The 15,308-nt window shown below is 34.0% G+C and overlaps 1 protein-coding gene across 16 annotated transcripts in view; it reads left to right on the top strand.

Moving 5' to 3' along the window:
• LOC137237421 (tropomodulin-like) overlaps positions 1–15,308 on the top strand; it is a 406,385-nt gene that overhangs the window by 375,104 nt on the left and 15,973 nt on the right. For 6 of the 16 annotated variants that reach the window (XM_067761028.1, XM_067761026.1, XM_067761024.1 and 3 more), the window contains exons 2-7: positions 3,155–3,307; positions 5,019–5,310; positions 5,418–5,638; positions 6,441–6,692; positions 6,778–6,925; positions 13,372–13,672. In XM_067761028.1, coding sequence (XP_067617129.1) covers positions 3,155–3,307; positions 5,019–5,310; positions 5,418–5,638; positions 6,441–6,692; positions 6,778–6,925; positions 13,372–13,661 — 1,356 coding nt within the window. In that variant the 3' untranslated portion in view covers positions 13,662–13,672. Of the gene's footprint in view, positions 1–2,607; positions 2,630–3,154; positions 3,308–5,018; positions 5,311–5,417; positions 5,639–6,440; positions 6,693–6,777; positions 6,926–7,232; positions 10,908–13,371; positions 13,673–15,308 lie in introns of those variants that run through there. The other 10 variants (XM_067761018.1, XM_067761020.1, XM_067761016.1 and 7 more) reach the window with 4 other exon arrangements.

Below are 15,308 nucleotides of genomic sequence, written 5' to 3'. Positions count from 1 at the left end.
TTATTTAGTAAATAATACACCTAGAATGTTGAAATTTGACATGTGGACTGATATTGAGACTCTTGATAAAAATTAAAAAAAAAAATTTTAAATGGATGTGGCACCGCCCACTTGTAATAAAATCACTTTTACAAATATCATTAATCATAAATCAAAAATCGTTAAACCTATCGTAACAAAATTCGACAGAGAGGTTGCCTTTACTATAAGGAATGCTTTGAAGAAAAATATAAGAAATTAACCAAGTGGATTTAAAACAATAAATAGGAAAAACTTCAAATTTAAAAAAATGGGCGTGGCACTACCTCTTTTATGACGAGGCAATTTTCTATGTTTCGGGAGCCATAACTCGAAGAAAAATTAACGGATCGTAATAAAATTGGGCACAACAATTTTCCCTATAGTAGAAAATATTTCTAGTAAAAATGGACGGGATCGGTTAAAGACCACGGCAACTTTTATATAAGAGATTTTTAAAAGGGTCGTACTCGAATTATAAGTTATAACTTAGCAAAAAATTGTCCTGAATCAATGATATTTCACTTATCAAGTTTTATTGTAAGAGGAAATGGGGAGAAGTTTTTTTTTAAACGGGCGGTGCCACCTGTTATGTAGAGAAGTAATTTACCTGAAATAAAGCTCACGCTGAGTATATAATGTTCGGTTACACCCGAACTTAGACACCTTTACTTGTTTGTTATAATTATTATAATTGGTAACTTAGTAGTTCGTTGGCTTGCCAGTGGTTTGACGACTGTTGCTGGTTTGCTTACTGATCACTATGTTAGTATGTATAAACTGACGGTCTCCCTGACCGATTGACAGACTGATTATGTGTGTAAGAGAATGACAGGCCAACTAAACCTTTACCAACCAACCAACAAATGTACAACATATATGTACATACGTACTAACAGTCACTCATAGTCAAAATGATACGATTTATTTTTTTCCAGTGGCTTTTCGCCCAAAAATTCCAGAATTTATCCAAAGATTTTTCTTATAAAATATACGTCCAAGTAAGGATGATGTTATATCACAGATCCACATACAATTTGTATGTAAAATTTAAAAATCCGACGCTCATATTTTTAGAGGCCTATTTCGAGGTCTCAGCAGAATCGCGCTTCCCTTCGAACCTTTTTCACATATCTCTTGGTCTCACTTCCCCTTTTATCCATTATTGTCCTTATATAGGCTATGAGTGCCCAACGCGTGTTAACTGTGTGTTTTATATACAGGAATATGTTTGTGTAGTCCTATGGTATCACTTTGTGGTTTTTGCAGGGATTTCTGCGTTCGAAGAGCTGCATAGCTGCAAATAACGTACACTCCTCGGTTCCAATTCTTATTTTTCAATGGCGATTAAAGAATTACATCGTCCGGTTTTCTTTGAGTTTTTTTTAGAAATAAATAGCATTGATACCCAATAGATAATACAAAAATACTTATTTCGAAACTTCTCTGACATCTTCCGCCGAATTTGCTGGCAGTTAATCTATTTAATTAATCTGCTGACTGATAAAGATACAGACTAGTGGCACAACAATTTTTGAAGACGAATTTACAAAATTAGTATTGAATTTACAAATAAGATTAGGCTTGAATACATTACTTAGTTCATATGAAATCATAATACAATTTTCGATCTGTATCGTCGATGTCGGAATGGACGGGACTCCGAGCAGCAAAGTGAAGTTTGTTGGAAAGACCTTATTAAGTATAATTTTAATTTCTTGATATGCTTGTTATAGCAAATATAATTATACACAGATACAAATGATTCTTGAGTATGTTATAGGAATGGGATACCCATCGAGTCTATCGAGCAACACAAGATCATAATCGAGTGATCGAGCGGCTGTCGAGGTTTGAGGGGTCTGGAAAGTACGTCTTCCATTCCACTTTTATGTTATTCACCCAATTCGTAAATAGTGCTGTGCAGTTATTAGTAATGCTGTCGGAATGGACGTGATTTCTAACAGAATTGTAGTTAGGGAAGGACCCACACGTCCTAAAAATTTATTTTAATTATTCAAGGCAATAAGCATACGCTTTTTAATAAAGTAAAGCGGGTCAGAGATGTCACAATGCTTATAAAAATCCTCTCGCCAACAACGGAAATGTTCGTTCATTTTATAATTTGTCACTTATAATTTTACAAATTCTGCAAAAGTTTCTTTATTACGCCAGTTACTGCACCAGCCTGGTTCAAGAATTTTGTAATAACTCTGATGCGAAACTTTTGTTAAAACTTGAATTGATTTACTTAAGTTTACAAAAAAAACAGCTATCCCGTTTTAGCTGCAGGTGACTGTACGCATGATTGAAGTTGGACCATAAACAATGGTCTGCAAGCGAGCCCCTTTCAATTGTTTATTTTTCATTTGACTTTGCTGAAGTTGTAAAGGTTTTATGTTGTAAAAGCTTTTAGACTAAAAACCCAAAGACACGATAACAAGCGATAGAGGCAAACAACCAACTTAACCAAACGCTGAGCTGTCAGTCGCATTTTAGCTTTGACTGTAAGCGTAACAAATACGCGAATATTATAGCTACAAAGCTTTCATTTTCAACACTTCTTAAGCGCGCGATTTTATGATTCATTGTTTATACCATTCAACAAATGGTAGGTCTGGTGACTTTGTGTATGATTTTTTTGTTATTCTTGTTTAAAACTGTAAACGTAATTGGATTATTGGTCATAATTTGTGTCGTGCTTGCATTTTTTAATATTACAATATTGATTTTGAGGCATATCATGTTTTTTTTTTCGAAATTTCTATATGTCGCAGTAAGGCATTCGCGCTTAAAATGTTTACTTCCTGTCTAAATACTCGTGCGAGCAACTTAGTTGGCGCGTCTTATTCAGTAAATTAAATAAGATAAAAATTATATACATTTTTAATACTTTAATGGAATCTCCAACGGCACAGAGCACGCGGTCATCGTCACCAATAGCAGAGTTTCAAAAATTAAAATTACGTCCCGTGCCGAAAGTGAAAAGGCGCGCTCCACAGCCGCCCACCACGTTAGCGCAGAAGAAAGTTGTTCTAAAAATAAATTATTAAATATTTTAGTACATAATTTTTTTTTATATGTATATGTAAGTATCTACAAGTACTAAAAGCGTTATTTCTTTCCATCTTTACAGACTTCATCCACAACCAAGACCACCACTCTAACTACACCTGCCAAGCTTTATGGCAAGGATTTGAGCGAGTATGATGAGGTTGATGTTGATGCTCTGTTGGCGCAATTGTCACCAGAAGAAATCAATATTTTGGCAAAAGAAGTTGATCCCGATGTAAGTAAATTTAAAATTAAGTAAAGCACACATTTGGTGTATTCACCGCACTCGTTATCAATTTAACTGTTTAAACAATTTTTGTCTCCTGGCATAGTTTTATGTTTGTAAACTGTATTAAAAACATAATATAAGCTGATAATCAGGTTCACGTGAATACCCCAATTGTATGCTTAAAATTTTGCAAAGTTTTTTTGTGAATGTGTAAATCAAGTGAAGGTAAACATATGGTGAAGAAAAAAGATTCCGGCTAGGCGACGTTATGCGAATGAAGGCTCCGTCCAAGAAGGCATTCTTATTAAAACCCGCCTATGGAGGCAGAGGAAGAAGGGTTACTAATTGACTTTTGGAATGGTCAAAATAGTTCAGATTGGATTGGATAGTTCGGTTTGATCAGAGATTGCAAACATTATTATTGTTTTATCGGTCTAGGCGGGGTTTTATGATATTAGAGTTGCTGATGAGTTGGGGTTAGCAGCCCTCGAAATGGATTTGTGCAACGAGCTTTGGAAGTTATTACAATTTTTTTTTTTATAATTAAAAAAAATATTTCAGTTAAGCAAAAAATATACCGTAAGAATAATAATGACAAAAAATTATTGTGTATGCCTCTATTCGAGCCCATCATAGAGATTGCCAATAATAACTGTTAAATAGATGATCCAGTAAGATATGCCAACTAGATTTGATGGTCCCATTATCGATCGGAAATAGAACAAGGATGCCCACGAAAAGGCTCTCACAACATCAATTGGCTTTGTTTGGTTCCCCACAAAAACAATGTGCTTGACGAAGAATGACATGAAAAGTTAACACAGCATGCTTTAAATTTCCTTGCTTTCGTCATGACACACACTCAAGGCAAACGGTACAACAATTGATCGACATTTGCGAGTAACCGGATGGGACCTCATTTTTGACATTGTTCGGATGGGCTTTTATTTATTTATTATTATTAGGCCTGGAAGCACTGCGAACTTTGTGTAGGTAGATCTATTGTGCATAACATTTCAGCCTAATTTTGTATGTGGAGACTTTTAATGTATCTAAGTACCTCTTCAGCCTTTTTACTCCATATCACATAGGGATTAAGAGTCGCACCACCTAGATGGGAGAGTCTCTGCTGTGCCGGAGCGACGCATTCGTAGAGAATGTGAACCGGTGTTTCATCCTCCAGCTCACAGAAACGACAAATTTGAGTATCAGATAGATTTAACTTACTTAGGTGATATCGTAGACCACAGTGTCTCGGATAGTACCCAGTGAGAGTTCGTATGTCCTCCCAGCTTAGATTAATGAGTTGGGCTGATACTTTCGTTACCGGAAGTATAAAAAATTTGGTCTGTCTTTGCCCTGGGCAGTGAATCAAAATACGTCTGAATTGTTTTGTTTCCCAGTTACCTATGGTTTCCCTGGTTTGTGCATTTGTGAGACCACAAAAGGGCTCTGGACCATAGAATGCTGCTGTAGCACCCTGTTTTGCTAGTTATTCTACATGTTCATTACCTTCATATCCCTGATGTCCTGGAACCCAGCCTAACAAAACCTTGTTTTTGGCTCCCAGGTCATTAAGGATTTCAATGCAGTCATCCACTAGCTTAGATGATGGGCTTATTTATGTATATTAATATTACCAGCATGACGGAGTCAACGGAAACATTTCTATGAGTCCAGAAATATCAATAAAATTTTAATTACTTATCTTTTTCAGGACAATTTCCTGCCACCCGACCAACGTTGCAGCTATGAATGCGAAAAAAATCCCACCGGTCCATTGGATCGCAAAAAGCTAATTCAGCACATTAACAAACAGGCAATGGAAACGCCTGATGAACCCGAATTCGAACCATATGTAAAGGGTACAGTACGGGGCAAGAAATGGGTACCACCACCAAGAGACGCAAGCGATGTTGCGGCTGAGGAACAGATTGCTATTGATTTGGGTGAAGAATATGAGCATGCGCTTAGCGATGCTACACAAGAGGAGATTATCGATTTGGCTGGTATGTAGAAAATTAGTAAATTAGTAAAGTAAAAAATTATTCATTAAATTTATTAAAGGACATAATACTTGAATTTCAATTGATGTTAAAAATCTCTTTTTTCACAGCTATTCTTGGTTTCCATTCGATGATGAATCAGGATCAATATCATGCTTCATTATTGAATAAAGGTCAACCAGTTGGTATGGGTTGGGATGGCATAACAAAATCAACTCAACCAAAATTGTTTCCCGCGGATCCACCAAATAATACCGATGTCGAAGAATCAATTAAACGTGTTAAGGATAACGATACAAAATTGATTGAACTGAATTTCAATAACATAAAGGTAAGGATTTCATGTGCAACATCAGGGACATTTTTTCCAAAAACTAGTTTTCTGCCACTGGTTTGGTTTGAGGAATTTAAAAAAGGCTTACATATCCATTTTATTATAGTGGTGTAGAAGGGCAAATCCATCTAACATTGATTAAAACCAGGCACCTATTTCGAAAGTCGTTTCTCAAAAAAGATAAGCGTATTAAAAAGTAACCGATTCCAAAAAAGACCCGAATGGTCTTAATACCTAGAAAATAAAAATATATTGTCCGTCAAAGATCGGGCGTCTCGTTTTAAGAGACGAATCAAAAAGTAACTCATTTAAATGCATTTCGTTTTGACTTTAAAGTTGCCAGTTTTAAAAAAGCTTAAAAAAATAAACGGTTTGAGCAAAGGAACCCTTTCCTTAAAAGTAACCGATTCCAAAGACCTAACCGGTTCCATAAAAGTATCGGGTTCCATAAAAGTATCAGGTTCCATAAAAAGAACCGATTCCATAACACTAATCGGTTTCATAAAAGTAACCGGTTCTTTTACCTGTTGCACCTGTTGCAAAAAGTAAGGGGTTTCAAAAAAAGTAACCGATTCCAAAAAACTTACAGGTTTCATAAAAAGAACCGGTTACAGTTAGAAAAGAAAATCGGTTTCAGAAAATTAGCGGTTGGTTTCATTGATTGCTTTAATCCTCTTTGGGAGCATTTATTTATCGAAAATTTCCAACTGTAACTTCAACCAGATTCTGGTTTCGGCCTGCAAATATTTTTCGCTCTCGACAACATATAACTTGCTTAGCGACTATCTCTCTTTCGCAGAACATTTCCGATGAGAAATACGAACAACTTTTCCAAGCACTGCCCAATAATGAACATTTGGAAGTTCTTTCATTAACAAATGTTGGACTCACCGACAAAACAGCTCTCTTATTGGCTGAAGCAATTGAGAAAAGCAAAACCCTGAGAGTATTAAATGTTGAGACAAATTTCATTAGTCCGCCTGTTATTGTGACTCTAGTGAAAGCCCTGCTTAAATGTCGCACAATTGAAGAGTTTAGGGCTTCGAATCAGGTAAGTAACTTTGGTTGGCGCTTTTTTAAATTTATCTATGTAAACGCTTGATTTAATAACTTTGCTCCTTCATCACGTAAAACAGCGATCCTCAGTGCTGGGCAATAAAATCGAAATGGAAATAACTGAATTAGTTGAGAAGAATCCATCATTACTCAGATTAGGTCTGCATTTGGAATTTAATGATGCACGTCACAGAGTTGCCGCACATTTGCAACGTAACATCGATAGAAGTGAGTACACGTATTCTTTTTCTTAATTATACATTGAAAATCTTTAGGCGATGAATATAAGAAGAAAAAGATGTGACAAAGAGACGTAAGGCTTGTCCTACTGGAAACAACGTTGGCTTTAGTGCATATTCCACTTTCAATTCGCTACAGGTTCGATATCATGCCCTTGACTTTGCTGGTTGAATATACAAGTTTAATTATCAAATATATTATTTACTATATAAAAATAGATTAGGTCGCGATGAAACAAAAACAAAAAATTTAAACTGATATATGTATCACATTATTCACATTTTTTCATACACAGCTGAAATGCAATCATCTGCAGCTGCCGCTGAAAGCGCTATCTTGCGCTTACCACCATCATCATCTAAATCACCGGCACCAACGACGCCATTGTCATTGCCTTTGGCACAGCCATCGTCATTATCATCACCATCGTTAGTTTTGTCTGCTCATTTGCAAACTTTGGCACCTCTATTAGCAATAAACGCGCAATCATTTGAGAGTGAAATCGAGCAGAAAATTGAAAACAAAACAGATATCGATGCTAATACTGTTGCTGCACCTGTTGCAGAGGTAACAGAGGACATACCGCAGATAAATAAATCAGATGCTTCATTAGAAAATATCAATATATTACAAGAAAAGCAGAATTATAGCGAATCAAATTCGAAACCGGAAAAAATTGATTTGAAAGGCGTGGGTGCAGACTTGACGACACCTCAAATAGTAGAAGAAGTAGCAGGCGAATTGCCAGCACCAACCAATGCTGTAGTGGCTACGTTGAATATCATACAAAATGCGAACGAACGCAAAGAGAAGGAAATTTAAAGAACGAAGGGATGAATATATTATATTGGGTCTTATGTCGAATCGGGGAAATAGGTGAAATAGAACATTTTTCTTATATAATTTGCACCTAACTTTTCATTCGTTATATATAACGAGTGAAAATATATCACTCTAACCCGGCTGCCGTTTTGAAAATTCCATATCTCGCCAAGCTTTGGGAAGAACGACGTATCTCAATCTTTTTTTTTTTTGCAAAAGCTTAGAATTTTATTGAATAGCTGTTGAAGAATGTCCTATCTCAATTTGTTTTTTTTTTTTTTTTTTCAAAAACTCCCTATCTAAGCATGAATTCAATAAATTAAGATCTGAGAAAGAAAATGTTTGAAAAAAAATTTTGAGATTGTTCGTACTGCAACCGAATTTTGAGACGCGGGTTTTGAAACAAATTCTTTGATGGGCATTTTCGAAGCTGCCGCTATTTTCAAAATTTTAAGATAATCTTTTCCAATTATTTGAGTTTTTCGAAAACTATTCTCGTTGCGGTAATATTCGTTCCTTTTTGTTAAGCTGCACGGAGCTCTAAAATTATAAAAAAAATACTCAGAGTGTTTTGAAGTCTTATAAATAAAAAATATCCGGAAATTTTTGTTTCTGTCTGTTATATTAGATATCAAAATCGTATTAAAACTTTTTGTGAAAATCGGGAAATTTCGAAAATTTTAAGTTCACAGAAGATTATTTCATTTATCGAGAACGAAAAGTGACACTGATTATGGCGCAACGCCGAAACCGGTTTGTCTCCAAACAAAATTTGGCAAGGGATAACGGAAGATTTTGCCAATACACATTAATTGTCCACCCTGTGGGAAAATTAACGAAGAATAAAGTTTATTTCATTTAAGTAAATTAAAATAAATGTACGGCGCGAATGTGATTTAGATTTTATTTCATTTAAGTTTCAATATATAATTTTTTTATGAAAATAAAATTTTGTTAATTAATTTTAAAAGTCCACTGTAACAAGACATTTTTTTCAAATTTGAACTTTTTCTTATTTTTCTCGTCGCTAGCAGTTTTCGAAGATTTCAGGAAGTTGTATTATTTTCATATTTTCAAAAGCAATTTTTTTTTTAAATTGGAACTAAAAAACTTTTAAACTAAATAAATATTTATACTTTGTGTTTACATACGATTATTTCATCAAAATTAAAGAAATATTTCCAAATCCAAAAATTAATTTAACAACGAAGAAAAAATACGTACGATGTTTTGTTTTTCCGCATATTTCGCAGACTTCGAGAAATTTTATTACTTTTACAAGAGCAATTTTTTAAATTTGAACTAAAAAACTGTCTTAAATCAAATAAAATTAAATATTTCGTATTTGCGATTATTTCATTTAAAATTATAAAAATATTACCAATTTCAAAAATGTATTTAAAAGTTAAAAAAGTTTCTCAAAATATTTCTTCTAAGCCACAAAACAAATAGTTTGTTCGAAATCGATTCGTAGTTTTGTTTGAAACCCGGAACGCGTCTGAATTTTTTATACTAACTAAAAATTATTTTATTTATAATAATTTTTTTTTCTAATTTCCAACTTTACCAAAGACTTCGTGAAAAGCACTATCTTTTGTTATATTTGAACGAAAAAGATATTTATTCAATTTAAATAAATTAGTTAAAGATTGCTTCAGTGAAATATTTTTACAAAATTTTGTTCTCAATTTCGAAAACGAATGTATTTTTAATTCTTTTTTTAAGTCTAAACAACGCATGATACAAAAAAGAAGGTAGTTCCACTCAAATTTTTTTGAAGTATTTGGGGATTTTTGAAGTTTCATAATGTTTGTTGTTTTGCCAGAAGCGTTGCCATACCGTTACTGTTTAAAGCGAAATTGTGGTTTTTCGAGATGGAAATTTTTCCTTTAGGATGAAAACGCAATGTTCATCTGAGACAATAATAATATGCTTTAGCACGATTTATGTGCATATGTATTGATTGAGAATACAGTAAAACATGCAATTTTATTGAAAAATAGTGGTTAATGACTCATATCTTTATGGCAGCTTGACTCCTAGATAGAAAAGAAATATACGAAAAATCCTGTTGTTCTAGCATGGCCCTATTATCATGCCCCTACAGTGCATGTTGAGAAAAAGTGTACCTCCAAAGTCTGCACATCTATGTCAATGCTAAAAGGGCACAGAATGTGTATAGGCGGGGCTGCCCCAAAGTGATCCCTGGTACAACGGCAGAAACACTCTCATAACTAGTGGCTAACCTGCAGAGCTACAGGGTAATGTCCTCCCAAAAAATGGTTTAACAATTCCCTCCTAAAGCGCAACGCTTGAATTATACAATAAATAAAAAAATAAAAAATGTGGACTTTTGGCCAATTTATCAAGAAATTGCGGTGTCGGTTTATAAGGACCTCCTTTGAGCAAGCAATTGAAAAACGTGTATGTTTTGTCAAAATGTTCTGAGCAAACGTACGGACACTTAAGAAGGCTATATTCCCTTGCTTTACATACTTCGATCCATGTTTCTTCCACCAAAGCAATTTTCGGGAGCTCGAAAAGGTTATTAAAAACCTTCTTTTCTATGCTGATATTTCGTATTAAAATATTTCCAAGGCATGTGGCTCATTATTTTTATTTTTTTTTTTAATAACTATGAAAGTAATTTAGTCGTATTCGTTAATATGAAATCCATCAAAATTAGAAAAATTTGTAACATTTTTCAATCTGGTAGCTTGTTTTTGGTGAAATTGTCATTGTCCACGCAAAAGTCAAGTGGCTAACGTCACACTAAATGGAACTACCTCGATTTTTTGTATCATGAAACAACGTACAATTTTGTTTTTTTTTTTTTTTTTGCTGCTTCAGTTGTCTAGATATAACTAACACGAACTTATTGTTCTGAACAAATTCATCGAAAGAAAACAAACCCATTTCAGCTACTTATCGATTCGACATTTATAAACAAGTTTAATTTTTGTTGTATTTTTGACAAAATTTTTGAACAAGTTCACTTAGAAAAATATTTAAAGCATATTATTCTTAAGAAAAGATTTCTTCAAATCCCCACTGTTCTTTAAGCTTCCTTTTTTTAAATAGTGCTGCTCATAAACATTTTTAAAACAAAAGCATCAAATATCAAATAATGCATTTACATTGGCATCAGGTAATATTGATTACCCCATTGTTAACGCACTCCCAAAGCAAGCATCAACTTTGCGTTTAACATCCAACATTCGTTTGCTCAAGTCTCGTGCGAAAATGTGCCATTGTCATAAAACAAAAAAATGTTTCACAGCGTTGTACATCGTGCAATTGTTTTCGTTGAAATCACATGTTTTGTTAATTCATTGTTGCGTTGAAGTGTTGGTTTCTTGTTGTTTTTGTTAGAAAATATTGTTATTTAGGTATTTAGTAACCTCTTTTAATGATATCGTAAAAAAAGCTAAAATATAACGTAATTTTATTAATTAATTATTAGTTGTTAGTGTTTGAAATGGAAGTTTCTCATCGCCATAACTCATTGGGACTTTTCATTGGAATTCATTAGAGGCGGTTTTGTCATACAACATTAAGAAATGCCATCGGAGTTACTACACATTCACCTTACGCAAACATTACACCAATTGCATTATGCAGCTCATTCAGTGTGTGAATTAGGACGATACAACTTAACCTATACCCTAAAATCGTAAAGGTTCATATACCATGCTTTGTTTGGCACGTACTTCTGTTGATCAGAATATCGTTATGATTTCATTCTGTGGACCTAAAAAATTCTTTGTTTTTCTGCTTGGATGTCGGATCCTTATCCGTTGGCTCGTCAATTAAATTATGGTAAATTATGTACAAATTTAGTCTATGCGAGATTTTTATTGATCAACCGATTCAGCATAAATCGTTCTCGAGATGGTCGGGCTTGTACCTTAATTGTGCTTGTTACCAGAACTTATCGGATCTATATCCGGCAAAGGGCATCGAAAACACTCCACAAGAACTTCGGGGAGTGTTTTTATCGCAACAACAACAACAACCTAACCTGACCGTCAAATTGAAAGCAGACACAACTTGAGGTGATGTTTGTGTAGCCTCACACAAAGGGCAAGTGAGAGTTCTACGTCTACCATAACCATGCCTGTGAGTTCAGAACTTAGATTCTTAAATTTTTGCATTAGTTTCTCTTAAGGAATAGTCGATGTAAATCAGAGGTCGTCACCTAGTGAAATAACTAGTTGCGCTCACTTCTCACATATTATTATTCTTCTTCGTTTAAAGTAGCAAGAGGGAAGGAGGCTATTGTTTATTTGCGCATTTCAAAAAACATATATTGCAAACAAATTGTCAATTGTTTAATGTTAGCAATGTATTTTTCTAAACTCAAGCCACGTTGCCTGTTAATCAACGACTAAATCACTTCCACTACTATGATTTTATCAATCTTGAGCTCTAATGTGACTCAAGTCCAGATATTTATTCATGTTTTCCTATTTGTCCATAAAAAAACATAGGTCAGACATCAGTGGCGTGCCTCCAGTATATCGCTTTAGGTTTCATATATGCCTTCCCATCGCTCTCTAAAAAGCATCAGGATAGTTATTTTCTCGTTCGATATTCAGAACAATAACACAGTTGTTCAACAACGGTATAAGCACATCAGGAGTCAAGGCTAAGACTGGAGCAGAACTGCTTTTCCGTAAATGCTTGCCCTTTTATGGATGTATCGTCGAAATTTGGCTGATGTTTGACTCTTGTCTCTCCCTAAGCGAAAGGAGGAAAAGCGGTAAAAGGAATGGGTGAAAATCAGTATACCTTAATAAAACCCTGTTCAGTCCTCGATGTCAAGCGTACGTCCATAAGAGTTCGACGCGAGAGAGTGTTAGCGTTAGAATTTTTGCTTTTTTCGTGATATTATTCCAGAGTGTGTAAATTTTTGATAAGGCTGTGTAGCTCGCCTGTTTCGCTATGAGTGATGTTTTTTTATATTTCTAACGTTCTGTAATGAAATTTTAGTGAAGTTCTCTAGCGATGTTTTCGATTCATGAAAGAAAAAAGAGCATCATTAGAATATTATTGAAGAGTAAAATATTTCTAGAATTGTAGAGACTTTGGACCTTAGGGACAGTCGAAATTATGTTATATATAAAGGTATAAGTAGTTCGTTAGTCCTAATTTGATATCATTCTGTCTCCAAATATATTTCGCATTATCCTACACATCACTTTCTCCCAGTGAGATAATATGTATGTATAATACACAACTCGAATAAGTCGAATCAATTCACCACAAACATTCATCATATTAAATGTGTAACTTTGTGTATAGCACTTACCCCCCTTTCTAAAGTATATCCATTTGTTCATGACTTGTTGTTGTTGAGTTCTTTTTGGATTCGTTATTATTATTTTTATTATAAATAGTAGATAGTATGTTTAGTTTAGTATTTTTAAATAATATTTTTATTTTTTTTATAATTTAAAAAACCTAAAATTCTAAAATTGCATCGTAAACGAAAAATTCGTAAACCAAAACTTGTAATATAAAACAAATGTGTAAAAATGTTAACACATGTATATTGAACGAAACGTAAATTGAAAACCAAACGGCACACATAAATCAATTGACGTCGACAGTTGTTCGTGTACAAAAATTAAAACCGAATTTACCGAAATTAATTTTACCTGGTAACAAGGAATTGATACGACCATTAAAGTCATTGTCCACGCAACCGCGCATCGAATTCGATCTGGAAGAGGATGACGACGAAGCTGACAATTTGATGCGTGGCGTTGATTTCGATCCTGAAATTGATCCAGATAATATGGTTGTACCGGGTAGTCGTGCTGTAACTCCTAACTCGGAACTACCATCACCATCGCCATCGCCGGCGTTTGATCAAAGCGCTGCCAACAGACAGTTATAAAAAACACTTATGTGAGTTCGATGTTCATAATGCAGTTGTGACTAAACAGACTACAAAAATATTTATACTGCATTATTCTTTTTTATTAAATTTATTTGTGAAATACACGCCAGACGTTTACACAACACACGAACAAATTCAATTTCAAACACAGGCTTTGCTTTGTTGTAAAATATTACAGTTTTATGTACTCATCATGTTGCATATTCATATCTACATCATGCAGACATAAATACATACATATATGGAATTTGTTGTACTGTTTGCTGCAAGTGATTGAAATGTAAATTAACTTATATTACCCCTAGTCTGTTTTTAATATTTCGCCCAGGAATATTGCGTTATTTATAACAAATTGAGTTAATATATTCTTGTAAATAACTGTTCTGATCATTTATTGTTAATTCGGCAAAATCTAGTAGTAACATCTAAAACACCAATAACATATTCGAATTAAGCCGTTGAGCTGTTAAAATAGCCTAAGTCGAATTCATGCTAAGAAGCTTTTTTCTATATTTTGTTGTCTCTTTATCGAAGTAATTAGGGTTCAACTGATTAACTAAATGTGGGACTGCAGGAAGAAAAAACCTCGAAGGGGATGAAATACTCTGCAGCCAGTTTGGATAAAACCTCCTTGAGAACATGTATTCTTTAATCGATGAAAGATAGCCAATAGAATACAACCATCTACTTTCTATATTTTTTTTAAATGGGGGCATCCCACACCCTACGGGAACAGTAACATTTTATTTTTTAATTCCTTAAGTTCTAAGCATATTGACCTTGATCAGTGATATTAAGTACACCATCATTTATCATTGGCAGTAGCCGGGTTTTCAGGGCAAGTTTAAACTCCAATTACAGTTGACAATATAGAGTTTAGCAGTAACTTAGTAAAAAAGTAAAGTAAAATCTTACATATTATGGAGTGGCAAAGTTTACAAAGTTGACCAAAAATATTATTTCATTTGTAAATTACATATTGCTAAATAAAGCTTGAAGCTAAATTTTGCATTTCAAACACTAAACTTTTTTTCGAATATCATGTGTAAGCATTTCTCACTTGTGAACAAAATACTAGACTTTGTAAACTAAACATAATGGCATGAAAGAGCTTTGAAAATACATATTTTTTGTTTTTGATTTCTCCAATACTTGAATGCTGCTTACAAGCAAATTACTTTATTCATTTCAGTCTTAAAACATTGTCTATGTCAATTTCTGTTTCGAAACTCAACACTCAACTCAGAAGAATTTCGAAAATCACTGTTTTCATACACCAATACAATTTACTTATGCATTGAACAAGCTAGACTATGTCGAAAAAAATTGAAAAAGTCGCCCCTAAATTTTTGAAGGGTTTTGGAAATTTGTGTGATCCTTGCAAATATAACATGATCTTCTGTTTTTGACTGTTTTTGTTGGGATCAAAAAAGTATCCGTTACCCTCTTAGCATAAGCTTTAAATTAAGGGGCGGTGTTTTGCAACTATTTTATTTCGTACCAGTCCAGTGTATTACCTCCCATTTAGTTGTCTTTCGCACAAAATCTTTTATCTTACCCTTTGCCTTCTTATACACACAGTATGTATCGAATGAATTATCACACATCCACCTTCTTCTGCTGTGCTGGAATATCTTTGAATGG

This window comes from Eurosta solidaginis, chromosome 1, assembly GCF_040869045.1.
Source record: "Eurosta solidaginis isolate ZX-2024a chromosome 1, ASM4086904v1, whole genome shotgun sequence".
NCBI classification, from domain to species: Eukaryota; Metazoa; Arthropoda; class Insecta; order Diptera; family Tephritidae; genus Eurosta; species Eurosta solidaginis.
Note: the sequence above shows the minus strand (reverse complement) of the source record. Positions and strands in the feature narration are given on the sequence as shown.